At 66.1% G+C, this 16,686-nt stretch overlaps 2 protein-coding genes across 5 annotated transcripts in view; one reads left to right on the top strand and one right to left on the bottom strand.

Moving 5' to 3' along the window:
* Positions 1 to 1,432: 1,432 nt before the first annotated feature.
* On the bottom strand, positions 1,433 to 15,443 carry RHOBTB2 (Rho related BTB domain containing 2). 2 transcript variants are annotated; one of them, XM_067312471.1, is made up of 11 exons: positions 14,999 to 15,443; positions 12,453 to 12,530; positions 6,901 to 7,102; positions 6,474 to 6,577; positions 6,173 to 6,358; positions 4,785 to 5,809; positions 3,543 to 3,661; positions 3,298 to 3,448; positions 2,881 to 2,969; positions 2,655 to 2,760; positions 1,433 to 2,563 (listed from the first exon to the last, which is right to left on the bottom strand). In XM_067312471.1, exons 1-11 carry the CDS (start codon positions 15,142 to 15,144, stop codon positions 2,322 to 2,324), a joined length of 2,448 nt encoding a protein of 815 aa, XP_067168572.1. In that variant the 5' UTR covers positions 15,145 to 15,443; the 3' UTR covers positions 1,433 to 2,321. The 2 variants fall into 2 exon arrangements, with proteins under 2 accessions (XP_067168572.1, XP_067168573.1); XM_067312472.1 differs by lacking the exons at positions 12,453 to 12,530; positions 14,999 to 15,443 and adding an exon at positions 9,898 to 9,956.
* The window catches only part of PEBP4 (phosphatidylethanolamine binding protein 4), a 62,771-nt gene continuing 60,232 nt past the window's right edge, over positions 14,148 to 16,686 (top strand). For 2 of the 3 annotated variants that reach the window (XM_067312475.1, XM_067312478.1), the window contains exons 1-2: positions 14,148 to 14,973; positions 15,541 to 15,726. The gene's annotated coding sequence lies outside the window, so the exon portion shown is untranslated. Of the gene's footprint in view, positions 14,974 to 15,287; positions 15,308 to 15,540; positions 15,727 to 16,686 lie in introns of those variants that run through there. The other variant, XM_067312476.1, reaches the window with a different exon arrangement.

The following is a 16,686-nucleotide window of genomic DNA, read 5'->3' on the forward strand; positions in this document are numbered from 1 at the left end:
TTTATGGTGCTCTACAACCCTGGCATCCTTTCAGAGACTGTGCTGCCTGCTGGGAGCAGTCCTTGTCCCTAATCGCCAGTGATGCTTGTGTGCGTGAAAATCCTCAGCAGCAAACCTGGAATCTGCTTTTATCACCTATGCCGTGAGTCCCACGCTCATTAGTTGCCTGCAGTAGTAGGAGACTGAAATCTAGGTCCCTTGAGCCAGGGGTTGCGGAGGGCTGAGGTTTTGGGGGGGCTGCTCGAAGCCCCGGTGGCCAAGGTATGTGGTGGGCCTCTAATGAAGCTGCTGCCCAGGTGCAGATGGTGCTCCTTGGTTTTGCTGCACCAAACCAGGGCTCTGTTCTCCTATAGCTGCGTTGCAAATCCATGCAGTGCTTAGTGAGAAACGGCCTCTGCTTGCCCCAGGACGCTCCCTCGAGCCCCCTGCCAGCTCTGGAGGAGCCAGACTAGGAGGACTGAATTGGTCTGTACACTCGTAATGTCTCAAGACCTGTAGTAACTTCACAAACGGGGCTTTCTCTAACCTGCCAGAAGAGCGCTGTGCTGCCTGCTCGCTCTCGCTTTTGGCACCCGATCGCAAAGGGGGCGGTGAAAGCCGAGTGCCTTGCTGAAGGCTTCGCTCTGCACAGCGGCAAGAGTCCTGTCCGGGGACAGCCCGAACATGCCTCCGCGGCAAGGGAGGCGCGCGGCACGGCAGGAAGGCATTTATTTCCTTGCCCAAGAGCGCCCTGGTGCTGCGCCTGCAGGAACACGCACACGAAGGAGCGAGGCCAAGAGCAGGGAACACGGCGGCTCGGCCTTGAAGAGGGAAGAACCAACCGAAAGCCTTGCTGTCTTACCTGCTTGCTGATGCTTCTAAGCGCAAAACCACTGAGCTCTTAAGCTGGGTAGATCTATAACCTCGTGCCCACGCCTGTGGCTGAGGACCACGTGAAATGAGTGACTTCAAAGTGCTCTACCAAGGCCAGGCTCGATGACGAGAAACGCAGGGAGGGAGCAGGGTCAGGAGCAGCCGGGCTGCCTAGAAACATCTTTACGCGCTCGCCTGCTCCTCTGGCTAACGGGGTTGCGTCCCTCCCGTTCTCCTGCCCTGGGCTCAGGGTCCCGCAGAGCCCCGGCGGCGTCGCCGCAGGATGGGCACCTCTGTCCCCCGGCTCTGCCGCTGTCTCCCGCCAGGGACCTACTGCGTGATACAACTTGCGCACCTACGATGACACAGGTGGAACATGCAAAGTTAGTCTGATGGTAAAGCCACCTCTCGCTCTTAGCAGGGAGCTTTTTTTACTACGCTTCTCCGCTGTCCCTGGAGCACTAACCAGGAGGTGCTGGCACTGCCCCGAGCTCAGGCGGGTGTCAGGGCACAAGGCAGGGGGAGCCCAGAGCTTCCCGGGGGCCACCTGCTTCCTCCGAAACACACAGGGACCACGCTGGGCTTTTAAAATACCATTTATTACAACGGAGCCTTCCAGGCTGAAACCGCAAGCCGGGGGCCTGGGGCTCGCTTTCTGGCGTAGGGTGGTTGGTTTTGTTTTTTTGTTTTTTTTGCTTTAAGTTTTCTTTAAAAAAAAAGAACGCTGGAGAGGTCGCACTGGGGGATTCCTACCGCTGCGGAAGCGTTGCGGCCCGAGCCTCCGTGGGAAGGGGCAGGGAGCAGAGGGCTCCTTCCCCTGCGGCTCCTCCGCACCCCACCGGCAGATGGGGAAAAGCAGCATCCGCCGGCGCTCCCGGAGGAGACGTGCCCGCGCGGGGAAACGGCTCTGGTCCTCGGCTCCCGCGCACAGGAAAGCAGCATCCAGCCTTAGTCCGGGTGCGGAGCCTGGAGCCGGCGGGGTGCCGGGGGCAGTCCGGGGACGGCAGAGGGAAAGCGGCCGCTCGCTCGCAAGCAAGTCAATTGGGAAGCGCGGGACCGCCGCCACGGCGGGCCGGGGTGTCCGAGGGGCAGCGAGGGGAAGCGGCGAGACAAAACGGGACAAATCCTGCAGCTTCTGGTCTGAACTTAAAGCGGAACCAGAACGGGTTTCTTCCTCCTCACGCCGTCAGTGTTTAAAAAAAAACAAGCAAACAAGCAAAAACCCCCCTCGTGCTCCTGCAAACGTGACTTTCTCCTGCCGCTCCGTCCCTGCCGATCCTCCAGCGCGCCGGCAGCCCCGCGCCGCCTCCGGCGCAGCGACAGCAGGGCACGAGGAGCCGGGTCCGGGTCCCTCCGGGCCCCTGCTCTGGCTCCTCGAGGGGGGGGGAGCTGCTGGTGTCCGCTCCGCCAGGCACCGGGAAGGTCCTTGGACGCCTCCCCGCCGCCGGAGCAAGGGCAAGGGCAGGCTTTCAAACCACGGCCGAGGAAGAAGAGGAGGAGGAGGAGGAGGAGGCCGCCGTGGCTGCCGCCGCGGAAGGCGAGGCGGACGGGGAGGAGGAGGCGTTCCAGAAGAGCCACCGCCTCTTGGGCTGGCGCTTCAGGTGGAGGTAGTCTTCCTTCTCCCGCTCCTTCCTCGCCCGCTGGTAGTGGTCCTCCTCCTTCAGGTACCAGACCGGCGGCCAGCGATGCTTCTCGAAGTACTCCTGGTTCTCTGCGGGGGAGGCAAGGAGGGGTGAGGGCAGAGCCGGGAGCAGGGGACCCCCTGGACCCCCCCCCCCCGCGGCGGGGACGCCAGCGCTCACCTCCGGACATGGCCTTCATGTCCCGGGGGAACTTGCGGCACACGTTGTTGTAGTTGGTGCAGATGTGGTGGAGGCACCAGTCGGCGAGCTGGTAGGCGCAGTGGAACTGGAAGAGATGGAGCCCCGGCGGCGCCGCGTCAGAGCCGGCACGGCACGACACGGCACGGCGCGGCACGGCGCGGCACGGCGCGGCGCTCCCCAAGGTGGCCCCCAACGCCATCCCTACCTGAGCCAGCTCCAGGAACACCAGCACGTCCCCGTCGATGTCCACCATCATCTGCGCCGCCTCCATCAGCCCCGTGACCGTGTACTGCTCTGTGGCACAACACACACACACACGCGTGCACGCGCGCGTTAGGATGCCGGCATGGCACTTTGGACCTGTTTGAGGCCACCTGCCCTGCGGGGCTCCTGCCACGGCTCCGAGGACACATGGCATTTGTCACAACGCCAGCGGCCGCGAGAGCGCCAAGCTCTGGCCAAGGGCAAACGGAGTGCTTTGGGTCAGGAAAAGACCTCTTTTGGCACTTTTTGGCTCTTTTCTCCCAGCAGCATCCTCGCGGGACGCGTGACTTCCCACGGCAAGGAGGTGGCCAGCATCCCTGCTGCCCAGGACACCTCTCCCATCCCCACCTCGACTCACCGGTGAGAGCCACCAGGTGCGGCAGGCAGAGGCGGTTCGCCAGGATGATGAGCTTCATGTCGTCGAGGTCCGGGCTGGAGCTGAACTGCCCCGTGTACAGGTACTCCAGCACGGCCCGCATGCAGCTCTTGCTGGTGTGAGGGAGCGCCACCTGCAAGACGGGCACCGGCCGTCACCGCCGCGGCCACCCCGGCCCCCCGCGTCCCCGCCGGGCCGCCCGCGCGACCCCCCCCCCCCCCCCTCACCTCGTTGGTGGAGCTCTCCACGAAGGGACCGCCGAACATCGCCGCCATCCAGTCGCAGCTGGAGATGAGCAGGGGCTTGTGGGCACTGATAGCACCGTCATCCAGCACAAAGGTGACATCTGGGGACGGCACAGGCACGGCTAGCGGGTGCTCGCCGTCCCCCTCCACCAAACACCCACCCCCCCCAGCCCGGCAGAGGCAAGGGCCGAGTCTGGTGGCCCCTTCTGCAATCTGCCCCAAAGCTTGCTTTCCTCCAGCCCCTCCGTCGGCTCCGAGGGAAGGGCTCCCCCCTCCAGCCGGGCTCCATAGGCGCCGTTTTTCAGGGGGATTTTTCCCAAGGAGCAGGTGCCGTGATGCATTTTAAAGCAAAGGGGAAATCAAGCCATCAGGCACCTTGCCCAAGCTCCGCGCAAGGAGGACGGCGGCCAGGGACCTCCCGCCCTGCTACACTGCTCTCTGCCCCCAAACTAGGGTTTCGCCTCCACGAGGTTCCTCCTTGAACACGTCCAGGTCCGTCCTCATGAAAGGGATTCAGCCAGAGGGATGCCGAGATGTCTACATCCCGCCGGGATGCCGCCACGAAACGTGGCGATGCTGCCCCAGAGCATCGCGGCACGAGCCGGCACGCCGCACCGCGGGGCACGCGGGCTCTCTGCGGAAGCCCAGGGCCGGGGAAGTCCTACAAACGGGGCGTTTCTCCTCATAAATCAGACAGCCCTGCACATATCTGGCCCCAGGAGGAAATGAAGTCGCCTTTTCTGGCCTCACATAAATAGAGCTGTCAAAGGGGCTGGAGAGCAGGAAGCCCTAGGGAATGGGGCATTGCCGCCACACTTTCTGGTAAAAATAATAATAATAAAAAAAAAAAACTGTAGAAATCCCACTGATGGATGCAGCTGGGAGCTCGGAGCCCTGAACTCTCCGGGATCGGGTCCCGGGGGGCCAGGAGGGAATGAGCACCGCTGCCCAGGACCACACTAAGATACACCACCTCCGTCAGATACGAGCCACCTAACGACTGCAGGATGCCGGGGTGATAAAGCTCCGCAGGCCACTCCGCGGTGCGGGATGGTGCCCCAGCGAAGGGCACCACGCTGTCCACACGAGGCCAGAGCGGCGGAGACTCCCCGGCTCACACCGGCTCTTGAGGCAGGAGCCCAGCGTCCCTCCCTCGAGGAGCATGAGCTCCTCCATTCGAGCAACGCTTTCCCCTCAGGTTCCTCCCCGTCAGCCCAGGCGTACCGGAGAAAGTCCCCTTGGCCAGGCATTCCTTCACCCGGTTGGTCCTCCGGACGTGGAAGGCTTTGGTGATCTCCTGGTTCATGAACGCCTCGTTGTTGAGGATGTTGGCCACCATCATTCTGAGGTCAAACACCTCCAGCAGCTCAGCGATGTGAGCGATGTGCATGAGGTCCCGCTCGTTCTCGTCCAGCTCCCCCGTGTACAGGTACTTCAGCACAGCCCGGAAAGGACCCGGCTGGATGGAAGCGTCCATCTTCACCACCACCATGAGCTTAGACTTGTAGGTCAGGGGGTCTTCCGCCATCTCCTCCTGGATGCTGATGAAGGCCCGACTCCAAGAGGAGAGATCCCTTCCCCGCCGCAGCCCACGCTCCCTGTTCTCATACCTGTTGCCCCGCAGGATCCCATCACTGGTGGAGGCTCTAAGGCACGGTTTTCGCTGGCCGGAGCCGGCCTCCTCGGCACTCTCGCAGATGTCAAAACTAGCAGCCCGGAGGAGGAAATCCCGCGCGTGGTGCCTCTCCTCTTGGTGCAGCATCCGCTCGGCGGCCGTGGTGACGGCGCCCCCGAAGCCGTGCCCTGCCACGCTCTGCTGGTCCTCCTCACTCAGGTCCATGAGGAACAGGTCGTAAAACTTGGAGGAGGAGGTGGAGAGGTAGATCTTGTGTGCGTAGATTTTGATCTTCTCTTGCAGCACCAGGATGACGTCTGCGCACAGCGGGTCCTCCAGCAGGTGGGCCGGATGCTCCTCGTTGTTGGAAGGAGGGTCTGGGACGATGATGATGGGCGGAGGAGGCTTGGGGGGCAGGAAGGGGGCTTGCAGCAGGGGCCGCTGCACGTTGCGGAGGTGGGACTTCCAGAACTGCAGGTGCCGGCGGGAGATGAGGGCGGCACGGATGGCATTGTCAAAGACGTCCTTGATGCCAAACTGGGCCACCACACTCGTCTCGTAATAGGGGATCCCCAGCTCCTTGGCCACCTCCCTCCCCTTCTCTGGGGGAAGGATCTCATTAGGTTTGATCGGCCTGAAAAGGAGAAGGAGACCTCTGTGAATGATGACACATCATTACGAGGTAATGAAGGCACAGGAAGAAGAAAGCATTGAGCAGGCATCAGCACCTCTGGGGCACAACAGGCATCATGAGAGCCCTCCTTCCCCAAATCCCCTGCTGTTTCTTGCCTCCTTCCTGCCGTGCCCATGTTTCCCCCCAAATCCCTCCCTTCCCAAGCCTCCCCGCAGGCAGGCAATCTCTGCCGGTCCCCCTGCTCCCGTACACTGCTGCCGTATCGGCGCCCACAGCCAGCGCCGGCTCCCTCTTCCTCCATCCACCTCCTCGAGGGCAGGGCTAAGCCTCGCCCCAGCCCAGCCCCAGGCGCCACGTCTCTACCTGGCCAAGGGCCGCCGTGCCCGGTTCACGGCCTCCAGGTCGGCGTAGCGCAGGTCGAGCTGGCAGCCTACCAGGATGACGGGAGCGCGGGGACAGAAGTGCTTGATCTCTGGGTACCACATGGTCTTCACATGGTGCAGGGAGTTCGGGTTGGCGATGGAGAAGCACAAAACCACAACATCCGACCTGAGAGGAAAGGAGAGGTGAGGTCCAGCTCGGCGAAGGGTGGCCCCCCAGCGAGCTCCTCCGTTGCCCTCCCTCCTCTTCCCCGTGGCAGCACGAGGCTCTGCCTCTTCCCTACCTCCCGTAAGCAAAGCGCCTGTCCTTGTGGTGGTCGCCAAAGGTGTCCCAGAGCCGCAGGGACACGCTAACATCGTCTACCACATCCCGGGAGCGCTCCAGCACCTGCGGGAACAGAAACGCCACCCAGTTCTTGAGTCCGGTCGCACAGGCCCAGCTCTGCGAGACAGGACTTCCAGGCAGCTCTGGCTGCTCTCCCGCCTTGCGCTGGGCTTGGGCATGGAGAGAGATTTACAGTTCTCCCAGCAGCGGAGCCGAGATGAGGCACGTCCTGCACCTTGCCCTGGTTTTGGGCAGGGAGGATCTAACTGCACCGCCCCGGGGCCCCCAGGGGAGATTTGTGAGCAGAGCCGTTCCCGCATCCTTCCCCACACCAAGCGTCCGGTCCCTCTTCGCCCCCAGCATCCCCGCTCCGGAGCATCCCTTACCTCCTGGCAAACGCGGTACTGATCGATGGCCCACACCGTGGGCACGTGGGTGGCGAGGAGCTGGTACTGGGTCAACGTGGCGTTGCAGGCGCGGGCACAGATGAGCCGGGTTTTGCCCACCGCGTTGTCCCCGACCACGACGCACTTGATAGTTTCTACGTTTGGCCTCTCATAATCCATGTCAGAATCCATTAATTGGGACCTGCAGAGGGAGAAGGGGGTCAGGAGCGGCGGTCAGGCACGAGCCGGGAGGCTGTTCGGGATGGGACGGGATGCCGAGGGGGTCGAGCTGACCCAGGAGCCCAGCCAGGGCTTCCCTCGCGCAGGGTCCCCGAGGGACCGTGGGCGGATGCTCAGGGCGCTTGCGATGTTCTGGGGAGCTCCGCGGCGCCGGCCCCGGGCACATTGCAGCTCCCCACCCCTTCCCGGCACGCACGCCAAGCAAGCTCCCTTTAAAATTTAATGTTCTCGCGGCAGCATGGGTTGCTCTGCCTGCGCTCGCAGACACAAGCCCTGTCTGATTCGACCCCCCTCCCTCTCCCGTCTCTCCGGCTCATGCTCGTCCATGTGAGCCGAGGCTTGCTTTCCTCCTCCATCCCCTTTCCTCCCCTCCAGCGTGTTCAAGCAAAGCTTCCAGACCCCCCCGCCGAGCGCGGGCACCTCTCCGGCCGGGCGGCGTGCCCCACGCTCGCGCCGAGCCCCGCGCGCCCGCCTGGCGGCCCCCTCGGGAGTAGCACCTTTGCCTGCTCAGAGCCCCAGAGACACATGGCAAGCCAGAGCCCCAAAGAGCCCGAGTTAACTCCTCGCAGCATTAAGCCCGGGATTTATGAGGTTTCCAGGAGGAAGAGGAGGGAGGAGATTGTGGGAAGGGGAGAGGAATAAAAAGCCCAGCCCAATTGCTCTGAACTTCCCAAAGCGGCAGATCGCTTCCCCCTTGTCACCCCCTCCTGGCACAGGCCTCCCGAGCTGCTATAATAAACCACCAGCGCAAAGGCTCAGTGAGCGAAAATATCCAGTAACGATGGCAACCGAGACCTGCACGCGGGGACCACGGCTGCAGCTCCCTGCACGGGAAGCGTGGCAAGGACTTTCCAATGTTAGCACCTCCCTCCCGTGCGCAAGCTCTCTGAGCACACCTGGCTCCACGAGCTGGGGGACCTGGCACGTGAGAGGGCTCAGCATCGCGCAGGATCGGGCCAGGAGCCTTGCGGGCCAGCAACGGCAAAGGCGCGTGGCATAAGCCCCGGTTGCTTTGGGTGCCTGCGCTTAGGCATCGGCCAGTCCCAAGGCAGAAGTTCTCCGAGTAGCTGTGCCCACCAGCCCCGGCCTCTGCCGCCTTTGGAAAGGGGGCTGCTGCCCGCTGAGGGCGTTGCAAAGCACCAGGGGGGTTTATCAGCCTCCTCCGGCTCAGGCACGGCTGGCACGGCAAGAGGGAGCCGGAATAGGTTGCTTCCTCCCCCAATAGTCCTTGGAGGTTTGTTCCCATCTCAAGCACCCCCCTGCCTTCCCGGCCAGCCTGCTGTCTCCCCCCTCCGGCTCCTCCCGGCACCCCAGGGAGCTGCTTTGCTCTGCAGGGCTGGAGGATCGTTGCGGGCTTGCTGGGATAGCTTCTCCGTGGTTATTTTTAGGGCAAGCTGTGCTCCCAGTTCGGCCGAGTTCATCAAGCCGGTGGGGCAAAGGCACCCAGAGCAGACAACGGCGGTTCGCCACCGAGGTCCCCATGGTGCCGGGACCTCGGACATCTGCCCTGCGCGGGGAGTCCGGCCTGTGCATGGGGGACCGGGAAGCCTGCTCAGAAAGTCCAGTGCCATGAGGGAATTAAGAGCTAAATCCTAATAGGATCAGAGTGCCTCCAGCGAGGAGAGGAAGTAGGGAGAAGGGGGAAAAGCGGACACAAAATGCACGCTCCAAATAAAGCAGAAGTCCGCTGGGGAAGTCCGCCGGCGGCGGGGGCGGCGTGCAGCCTGCCCTCCGCCAGACATCGGCCCCGGGGGCAGCCGAACCTCTCCGGAGGGACAAGCTGGGCAGCAGCACGCCAGCACCTCCGCTGCTGCCCCTCTTCTCCCGCCACAGCCCCCGTCCCCGGGACGGCTCCCATTCCTGCAGAGCTGGGAGGCCGCACGAGCGCGGGCTGCCGGCTCCCCGGAGCCCCCCGGACCCCCGGGCCCCCTCCTGAAAGCCCTCCACCGGCCCTTCCCCGGGAGCGGGGGGAGCCCCCGGCGCGGCCTCCCTGCCCCGGCAGCTCCCCCAGCGCCCCCAAACCGCAAGCACCCAAGTCCCCCCCACCGCCCAGGAGAACCCAAAATTGCTCTTTCCAGGCTGCCCAGTCGCCGGTTGCCAAGGCAACTGCACAATCACCCCGGGAGCCGTCTCCTAGCAACTGCGAGGCTAAAAATCCTCCATCCCGCATCTCCCGCAAGGGGAGGGGAGCCCCGAAAGGGGGGAAACGCTCCGGAGCGGCAGGAAGGCACCGAATTAACGCGGCACCTCCTGGACTCCCCTGACAGCAGCGGGGGGGGGAGAGACGGGGTCGGGCCGCTCCGCGGACGGTGCGCGGGGGCAGCGGGAGCGCAGGGCCCGCACCGCGCCCGACCGCCCGCGCATCGGGGCGCCGGCGAGCACCGGGGCCCGGGGCCGGGCATCAGGCATCGCAAGGGGGCCGGGGAGCGCCGGGGAGCACCGGGGCCGCGGCGCGGAGCATCGCAAGGGGATCGGGGAGCACCGGGGCCGCGGCGCGGAGCATCGCAAGGGGATCGGGGAGCACCGGGGCCGCGGCGCGGAGCATCGCAAGGGGATCGGGGAGCACCGGGGCCCGGTGCGGAGCATTGCAAAAGGGCCCGGGAGCACGGGGACCCGGGTGCGGGGCATTGCCAGGGGGCCGGGGGTGCATTGCAAGGGGGCGGCGCTGCGCCGGGAGCCTCGCTGAGGCCGGGGCGGCGGGGCAGGATGCGCGGAGGCGGAGCGGGGGAGGCCGGGCGGGCGCCCCGCGGTACTTACACCAACACAGACGAAGCGGCGGCTCCCAGGGGCCGGGGCCGGGCTCGCCCCTCCGGACATGGCCACGGTGCGGGCTGCGCGGCTCGGCTCTGCGCGCCGCGGCGCCGCCGCGCTGCGCGCCTCAAGGCCTGGGGCGCGGGGGCCCATGCCGGCGGCGCGGCGGCCCCGCGCTCCGCATCCGCGGCCCGCTGCGCTGCGCTGAGCCCTGCGCGGAGCCGTGCGCCCTGCCCTGCCTTGCTTGGCTCTGCGCGGAGCCGTGCGCGGAGCGCTGCGCTGCGCGGAGAGGCGCGCTGCAGTCCGGGCCGCGCCGCGCCCGCCCCGCCTTTCATTCACAAAAAACAAGCGGCCGGGAGAGGCCCCGCCCCCTCCCCCCCCGCCGCCGCCCATTGGCTGCCGGGGACCGGGGGGAGGGAGGAGGGGGCGACGCAGCCGGGCGCTGCGGGGTCCGAGCCGACCTGCCCCCCTGCTGCCCCGTCCCCCTGCGTGGGACCCCCAGCTTGGCCCCCATCCTCCCCTGCACGGTCCCCGTCCTGCCCGCCTTGTCCCCCGCACCCGGCCCTCGCCCTCCCCGCGCTGCCCCCGCGCCTCCCTCCCGCATCCTGCTCGCGGGCACCGGGGGGGGGGGAGAAAGAGGGGCCTGGGCGAGGTGCCCCCCACCGTCCCCCCCGGGCTGTGTTACGCGGGGCAGAGCCGCCCCGTGCCGGGTGCTTGCTGAGCGCAGGCCGCGCTGCGGTACTGCCTTTGACGGCCACGCTGCGACGCTCCTCGCGGCCCCGTTCCTCCCCCTCGGACCCCCGGCACCCCCCGGGCTGCCCCGGCCCCCCGCACTGCCAGCCCCGGGGCCGCGCCGGAGACCGAAAACTCAGAGTCATCTTCGCAGCGCGGCTGATGGGAAGGCGCGCGGCGCGCTCGCCGCACGGCCCTGCTGCGCTGACCCCGTATATCCGCATCATGTGATGCCTCGCTGTCCTCTCTCTCGAGGCTTTCGCCTGCTTTTCTCCCCCCTCCCCTGTGCCTGCCCGGGCTAAGCTCGGCCCCCTGCTCCCCCTGCGCCGGGCCTTGCCGCCGTGCCGCTCGCCGGCTCGCGGGGCTGGCGCTGATGCAATGCAGCGTCAGGCAGCGTCAACGCTCCGGCGCTCGCCTCCCTCGCGCCTTGGCAGCCCGCTCGCGCCGGCGGCCCGGCCGCGGCCCCCGCCGCCGCTCCTCTGCCCCCGTGCCAGCCTCACCCAACTCGCAGGACGGGGATCTCTCTCTCCATAGCAGAAGGAGCTGGAGCCGCTAAGCCGGGGAGGGGGGGTCCGTTAGGCTTTGCAGCCGGGCCCGGGCTGCTTCGCAGCGCTGCCGCTGCGCCCGCGGGGGCCGCGAGCCTGCGAGGGAGCTGCCGGCCTCGCGGGAACGCTATTTATTTCCCTGCATCGGGCTGGAACGGAGGCTGCGAGCCGCCGAGCTGCAGCTTTTAGCTTTCCTCTTCGAGTGGCTCACGGGGAAGGAACATGGAAAGCTTGTTTGCCAGCCGCATGATTTGGCTTATTTGCGCTGTCGTAGCAGGTGTTTAATTGTGGCATAAAAAGTTCCTGGCAGCTTCATGGTCAGCCGAATTCCCGAATGTCCGTCCCCCCCGTACCCCCCCCCCCGCTTTTATGCAAAACAAAAGCACAATTGTGACTCTCGGTCAAAACACCCGGACTCCTGCGCTTGCACAGCTAAAGCAGGGCCGTGCCTGCGCCACTCGGTGCCCAGGCAGGAGGAGAGAGCCGGCGCCGGGGGGGCCGGGCGGCAGGGGGGCTGCAGCGGGCAGGGGGCCGGCGAGGAGGGTGCGTGGCCCCGCCGCCGCCAGGTGCAGCTAGAGCCGAGGGCAGGATCGAACCGGCGGCTTTGCAAGGCAGGGAGCAAAGCGGCTGCCGCTTGCCGCCTCCCTAAGGAGCGAGTGGGCAGGGAAACGGGGCCGGAGGCGCTGCGAGGAGCGCAAACCCCTCCAGAGCCGCTCGCTCCGCAGGGCGCCGGGCTGCAAAACGCTCCCCTTTCCCTCTGCGTTCCCGCAATTCCCCTGCCTCTCACCTGCTGCCCCCGGAGCTGGCAGGAGCCAGGCAAAGCCCTGCCGAGGCTGGCGGTGCCAACCCCCCCGGCGGCGCCCGGCACGCGGATCCCCAGCACCTGAGCAAAGTTCATGCGGGGCCTCCGGACGGCAGGGAGCCGCCAGCGGATGCGCGGAGCCCGCGGGTCTGAGGGGCTGGGACGAGCCGAGGCCGCGCACCGCTCGCTGGCGAGGCGGCCGGGTGCTGTGCAGACCCCGGGGGCTGGTACTGCCGGGACGGTCCCGCGGCCGCAGTGCCCAGCGCGTCTCCTTGCAGTGCCCGAAGCCGCGCCGGGCGCAGCGGGGATTTACCTGGCTTATCTGGCGGCAGAGCGACGCATCGCTCCGCGCCGAGGCGAACAGGAGTCAAAGAGCAAAGTGCCCGGGGAAAGCACCCGGGGAAAGCGCCGCCCGAACCCGGAGCCCCGGCCGCACCGCCCAGCACCGCCGGAGGGGCCGGGAGCCCCCGCCGCGTACTTACAGGCTGCGTGCCATCGCTGCCATCTTCACGCCGCGGCGACCTTTCTCTTGGGTTTCCATCTCTTTCTCGGGGCAGGTTCTGAAAGGAGATGATGGAAAGGCTCTGTGGAAATGCCCCAAAGTAGGATTTACCCCCCAAAGCTGCCGACCCCCCCCGCACATCACCACCCCAACGCCTGGAGCACAGAAAGCCTTCAGGTAGGCAAGTGCTGGCCTGGCTGGAGCTCCCTGCGTCCCGGCGCCGGTGCCGCTCTGCCTCCCATCCTCGCATCCTGCTGCCGGGGCTGTTCCCCCCGTGCCACCGCCATCGACGCCCAAAGCTTCCCCCTTCGCTGCGGGCGCCGGCCGAGCCGGGAAGCTCGTCAGGGCGCCGCCGCGGAGCTCGAATCGCTGCACCTTACCCTCGGGCTAGGCGCCTTCCCCGCGCTCCCGCGCACCCCGTGCGCCGAGCCCTCCGGCGTGTTTGCTTTGGCAAAGGCTCCCGTGCCGCCAGCTCCCGCGAGGCCGTGCCGCCAGACCTCCCCCTCCTTCCCCCGGCTCCGTGTCAACCTGCCTGCGCACGTCCCGCCGGAGCAGAGTCCGGCTGGCGGGCGAGGGCCTGGCACCGTGGGGCCCGGCTTCCCCGGAGCTCGGGGCTGCGTTTCCCGTGGGGAGGCAGCGCCCTTGCTGCTCCGACAAACTGCTCTCCTTCCCGGGCGGCTTTCCCGCGGGCTCCGAGACCCCGGTGCCGGGAAAGCCCAGCGCCAGGGGAGCTCTGCCTTCTCCCACCGCTGAGGCTGCCTAACACGCTGGCCAGCCCGGGAAGGAGACGGCGTCTTGGACAAACCGTTTTTATGGACTTAATATCCGTTTGGGCCCAGCAGGAGACAGAAGTATCCAACCAGGACTTTGCAAAAATCGCAGAAGCCCGACCCGACGGCGGTGGGGAAGGCGAGCGGGGAAAAGGCTCCCGCGCTGCGAGAGGTGTCGCGGCGGGGATGGCGGAGGGGAGCTGCCAGCGCTTTGGGATGGGAGCGGATTGGGAATGAGAGTCCGAGAAGCAGCCCACGTCGGTGTGGAGGAGAGGGGAAGGCGTAAAACAAGCGAAAAGAGCATTTCTCCAGCGTTCCTCCCGTGCCCCGCAGCGCTGCAGGGGAGGGGGCCGGCGGGGGGCTCCCTGCAAACGCACCGCAACGCTCGCACCCGCGGCGCGGCCCAGCTCCGCTCGCGGATCCCTCTCCCGGGGCTGCGATGCTGCCACCTGATACGGCACGGCGCTGGCTCGTCCTGCCACTGATACCGCTGCGGAGCCTCAGCGGTTCATCCGACACTTCATCAATATTTAAACCCCAAAGGAGCCGTGTATTCCTGCACGACGCCGGCGGTGTGCCTATCCCCCCTGTGCCCCAGCGGAGGGCTAAGGAACATCTGGAGCATCCCAGACAGATCCGCCCTCGGCACCTGCAAACCTGCTCAGGGCAAAATCCGAGGCCTCGGGCCACGTGTCCGGGATACCTGGATCCCCCAACTGGGACACGTGGGATTTACCAAAGTGTTTGGTGCAGGGAGTGGTGCCTGTAGGAAACAGCAGCTCACGGCCGTCTGTCCAGCTGTTTCCCTGCCGGCGCCAGGGAGTTTCTGCGGGTGCACGGCAGCCCCGGTGCTGGCGGGGAGGGCTGCAGCATCGGCACGAAGCCTTCGCCGCCGGCCGGCGGGATTCACGGCCTCGTGCAGCATCAGGAGCTGCTGACGCCTTGCGAGAAGCCGTGAAAAGCCTCTATTTGGGGAAAGCTCCTCTTGGAGCAGCGCGTCCCGTGGCTTCCCGCTTCCCTCTGCTCCTGGCTCCCTTGCTGGGGGAGCGGTGCAAAAGCACGCCGCAAGGCTGCCGAAGGCCGGCCGGCCGCCTGGAGCGTGCAGCGAGCCGCGGCGCCCGGGCAGCCCCGGAGCCGGCACGGCGCCGCGTTCAGAAAATAACTACAAATCAAGGCAGCAAGAATCTGTTTCCAAGCAACTGTCTCCAGTAGGGATGAGGGATGGAGAGCGCAGGAGGGGGAAAGCTGGCGCTGCAGAGGGAGCCTCTCTGCAACCCCGTCCCTGCAGCTTTCGAGGACCCGGTTTGCAACCGGTTCTGCCTCTGGGCAGGAAGGCGGACGGACGCCTCAAAACCGTGCTGAGCTGCGCCCAAGCAATCGCCGTCCAAAAAAAGCTGCAGAAGCCGTGGGTGGCATCCAAGTTTCTTCGATGCACTCGCTGGCTCCATCCCTTTGCGGAAAGCCCAGCGCATCTCCGGGCTTTGGGGCCTTTTCCCCCCCGGCGCCTCCTGCCTTCCCGCAGGCAGGAGCGTCTCCGCGCTCTGCGCCCTCCAGCTCTGCACTAACGCGCGTTTTGCCCCGGCGCCGTTCCGGGTGCGCCTGGGCCCGGCGGCACCGTTCCCGGCGCCGTTCCCGCGCCCCTCGGCACCGCCCAGCGGGGCCCGGCCGGCAGCGGGGCCGTGGGGCGGACGGGGGCCGAGGGCACCAGCCGCTGCGGGGGTCTGCGCTAAGGTTTGCAAGGGGCCGCGGTGGTTACCTGGGCGGGGGGCTCGCGGCGAGGAGCCCCCGGGCTGCGCTTCCCGCTGCTCTCCGGCGTGCCGGGCACCGGCGACGGGCGCTCGCGGTTGCTGCAGGTGGTAACTGGCCCGGGCAGGCAGGATCCATTTTTATACGCTTGCCCATGTGATCTAAACAAATGCCCTAGGGATGAGTTTTTGCACTGACACAAGTAAAGGGGCCGGGACTAAAACCTGTTGAACCACAATCCGGGCTCGGCGGAAAGGAATTTTCCACTTGGAGCCATGGAGCCCGGCTGCGCGCGGCAGCACGCTCCTGGCCCGCCGGGGTACGGACGCGCAGGGGGGGACGCAAAGCGCGTTTCCCATTTCACCGCCCTTCCACAATAATGCCGCCTCTTTTAGACTCATTTTATTAGTAGATCTTTAAACATTCCTAAATAATTCCCATTTTTGCAGCCAGAGAAGATGAACACGGATAGTCGGATGGAAGTGTGAAAGTATATGTTAAAGCCATTTGATAAGATGTAAATTGTGCAAATAAATGCTATTTCTCCTACAGCTTGGGGAAGAAAATGCAGCAGAAGATGCCGCCCGGGATAAGAAGTGAAGCGGAATCCTTCGCTCCAAAAAGAGCGGCTCTCACCGCAGCCTCTGGGCTTGGCGTTGCCTCCCCTGCAGGAGCCTGGCGGCGCGTTCGGGAGGCCTGCGGACCCCTCCGAGGGGGGCTCCCGGCATCAGCTGCCAGGTGAGGGCGGCGGAGGAGACGCGAGGGTTGGGAAGGGAGGGATGGAGGGAGGGGAGCAGGCGGTGGGGAACGGGAAGGGGATGAGGCCCCGAGGAGCTGCGGTGAGTTGGTGGGACCCGCCGGGCCGGGGAAATGAGCAGGGGCCGCGGGAAAGGAGAGGAGAGGAGGTGACTCAGGGCCTGCGGGTGAGTCAGGGGGAAAGGACGGTGCCGACGGGCTGACGAGGAGCAGGCGGCCGCGGGATTAAAAGGAGACAGGAGGCAGCTGCAGGGGCCTGGGCTGGACCAGCACCATTTGGGCTGCTCTGTTAGAGGGGACCGAAGCTCTTTGCGTGGAGAAGCGCTCTGTGCAGGTACTGATTTTGCGGCTGGCAGGTGAGCACGTGCTGCTCATCACATGCATGGGATTTTCTACCAGTGCAGGTGTTGCCTCACCTTCTAATTGGGATGCTGTTGCGCCCCGGGCGCCTCTGTGCCGGTGCGTGCGGCTGCTGCTTAGTCATGTGCGCAGCATGTTCCCACGGGAGGCAGCGTGTTTTGCTCGGGTCCTGGGGGAGCCCTGGCAGTTTTAGCTCAGCGCTGGTGTGCGCGGGGAAGGACCCTGTTTTGCTGTGCCGGGGTGCAAGGGAGGGTGCTCCCTGCCCAGAGCGGTGCTGGCTTGCGGCTGCCAGCTCTGTGCGCCTCCAAGCAACCTGCGAAATGCTGAACTCTGAGCTGCGGCACCAGCCCCTGGCCCGGCTGCAAGGGGCTGCCTGGCTCGGGGCTCGTCCTTGCTAGTGCAAGGTTTGCTGGGGGTGCTGCGTGCCCGGTCCGTGCCATGGGGGTAACCGTGGACCCCGGGTGAGGAGGGTGGTGGGTGCCAGGGGTCCGGGCTCAGCCTGCGATGGGGCTTGCAAAGAACCGTCAGGGTCCCGTGCCGAGGGGGAAGGGCTGGTGGGGTCATTAGCTGCTGGGGACCCAG

Source organism: Apteryx mantelli, chromosome 29 (genome assembly GCF_036417845.1).
Source record: "Apteryx mantelli isolate bAptMan1 chromosome 29, bAptMan1.hap1, whole genome shotgun sequence".
Classification (NCBI taxonomy): domain Eukaryota; kingdom Metazoa; phylum Chordata; class Aves; order Apterygiformes; family Apterygidae; genus Apteryx; species Apteryx mantelli.

Coding starts and splice junctions, on each gene's coding strand:
- RHOBTB2 (XM_067312471.1), bottom strand. CDS start 15,144: ATGGGCAAGCGTATAAAAATGGATCCTGCCTGCCCGGGCCAGTTACCA. Junction 7,103..12,452: donor GCAGCGATGGCACGCAGCCT/GTAAGTACGCGG, acceptor CTCCCTCTGCAG/GTCCCAATTAATGGATTCTG. Junction 5,810..6,172: donor GCACGGCGGCCCTTGGCCAG/GTAGAGACGTGG, acceptor TCTCCTTTTCAG/GCCGATCAAACCTAATGAGA.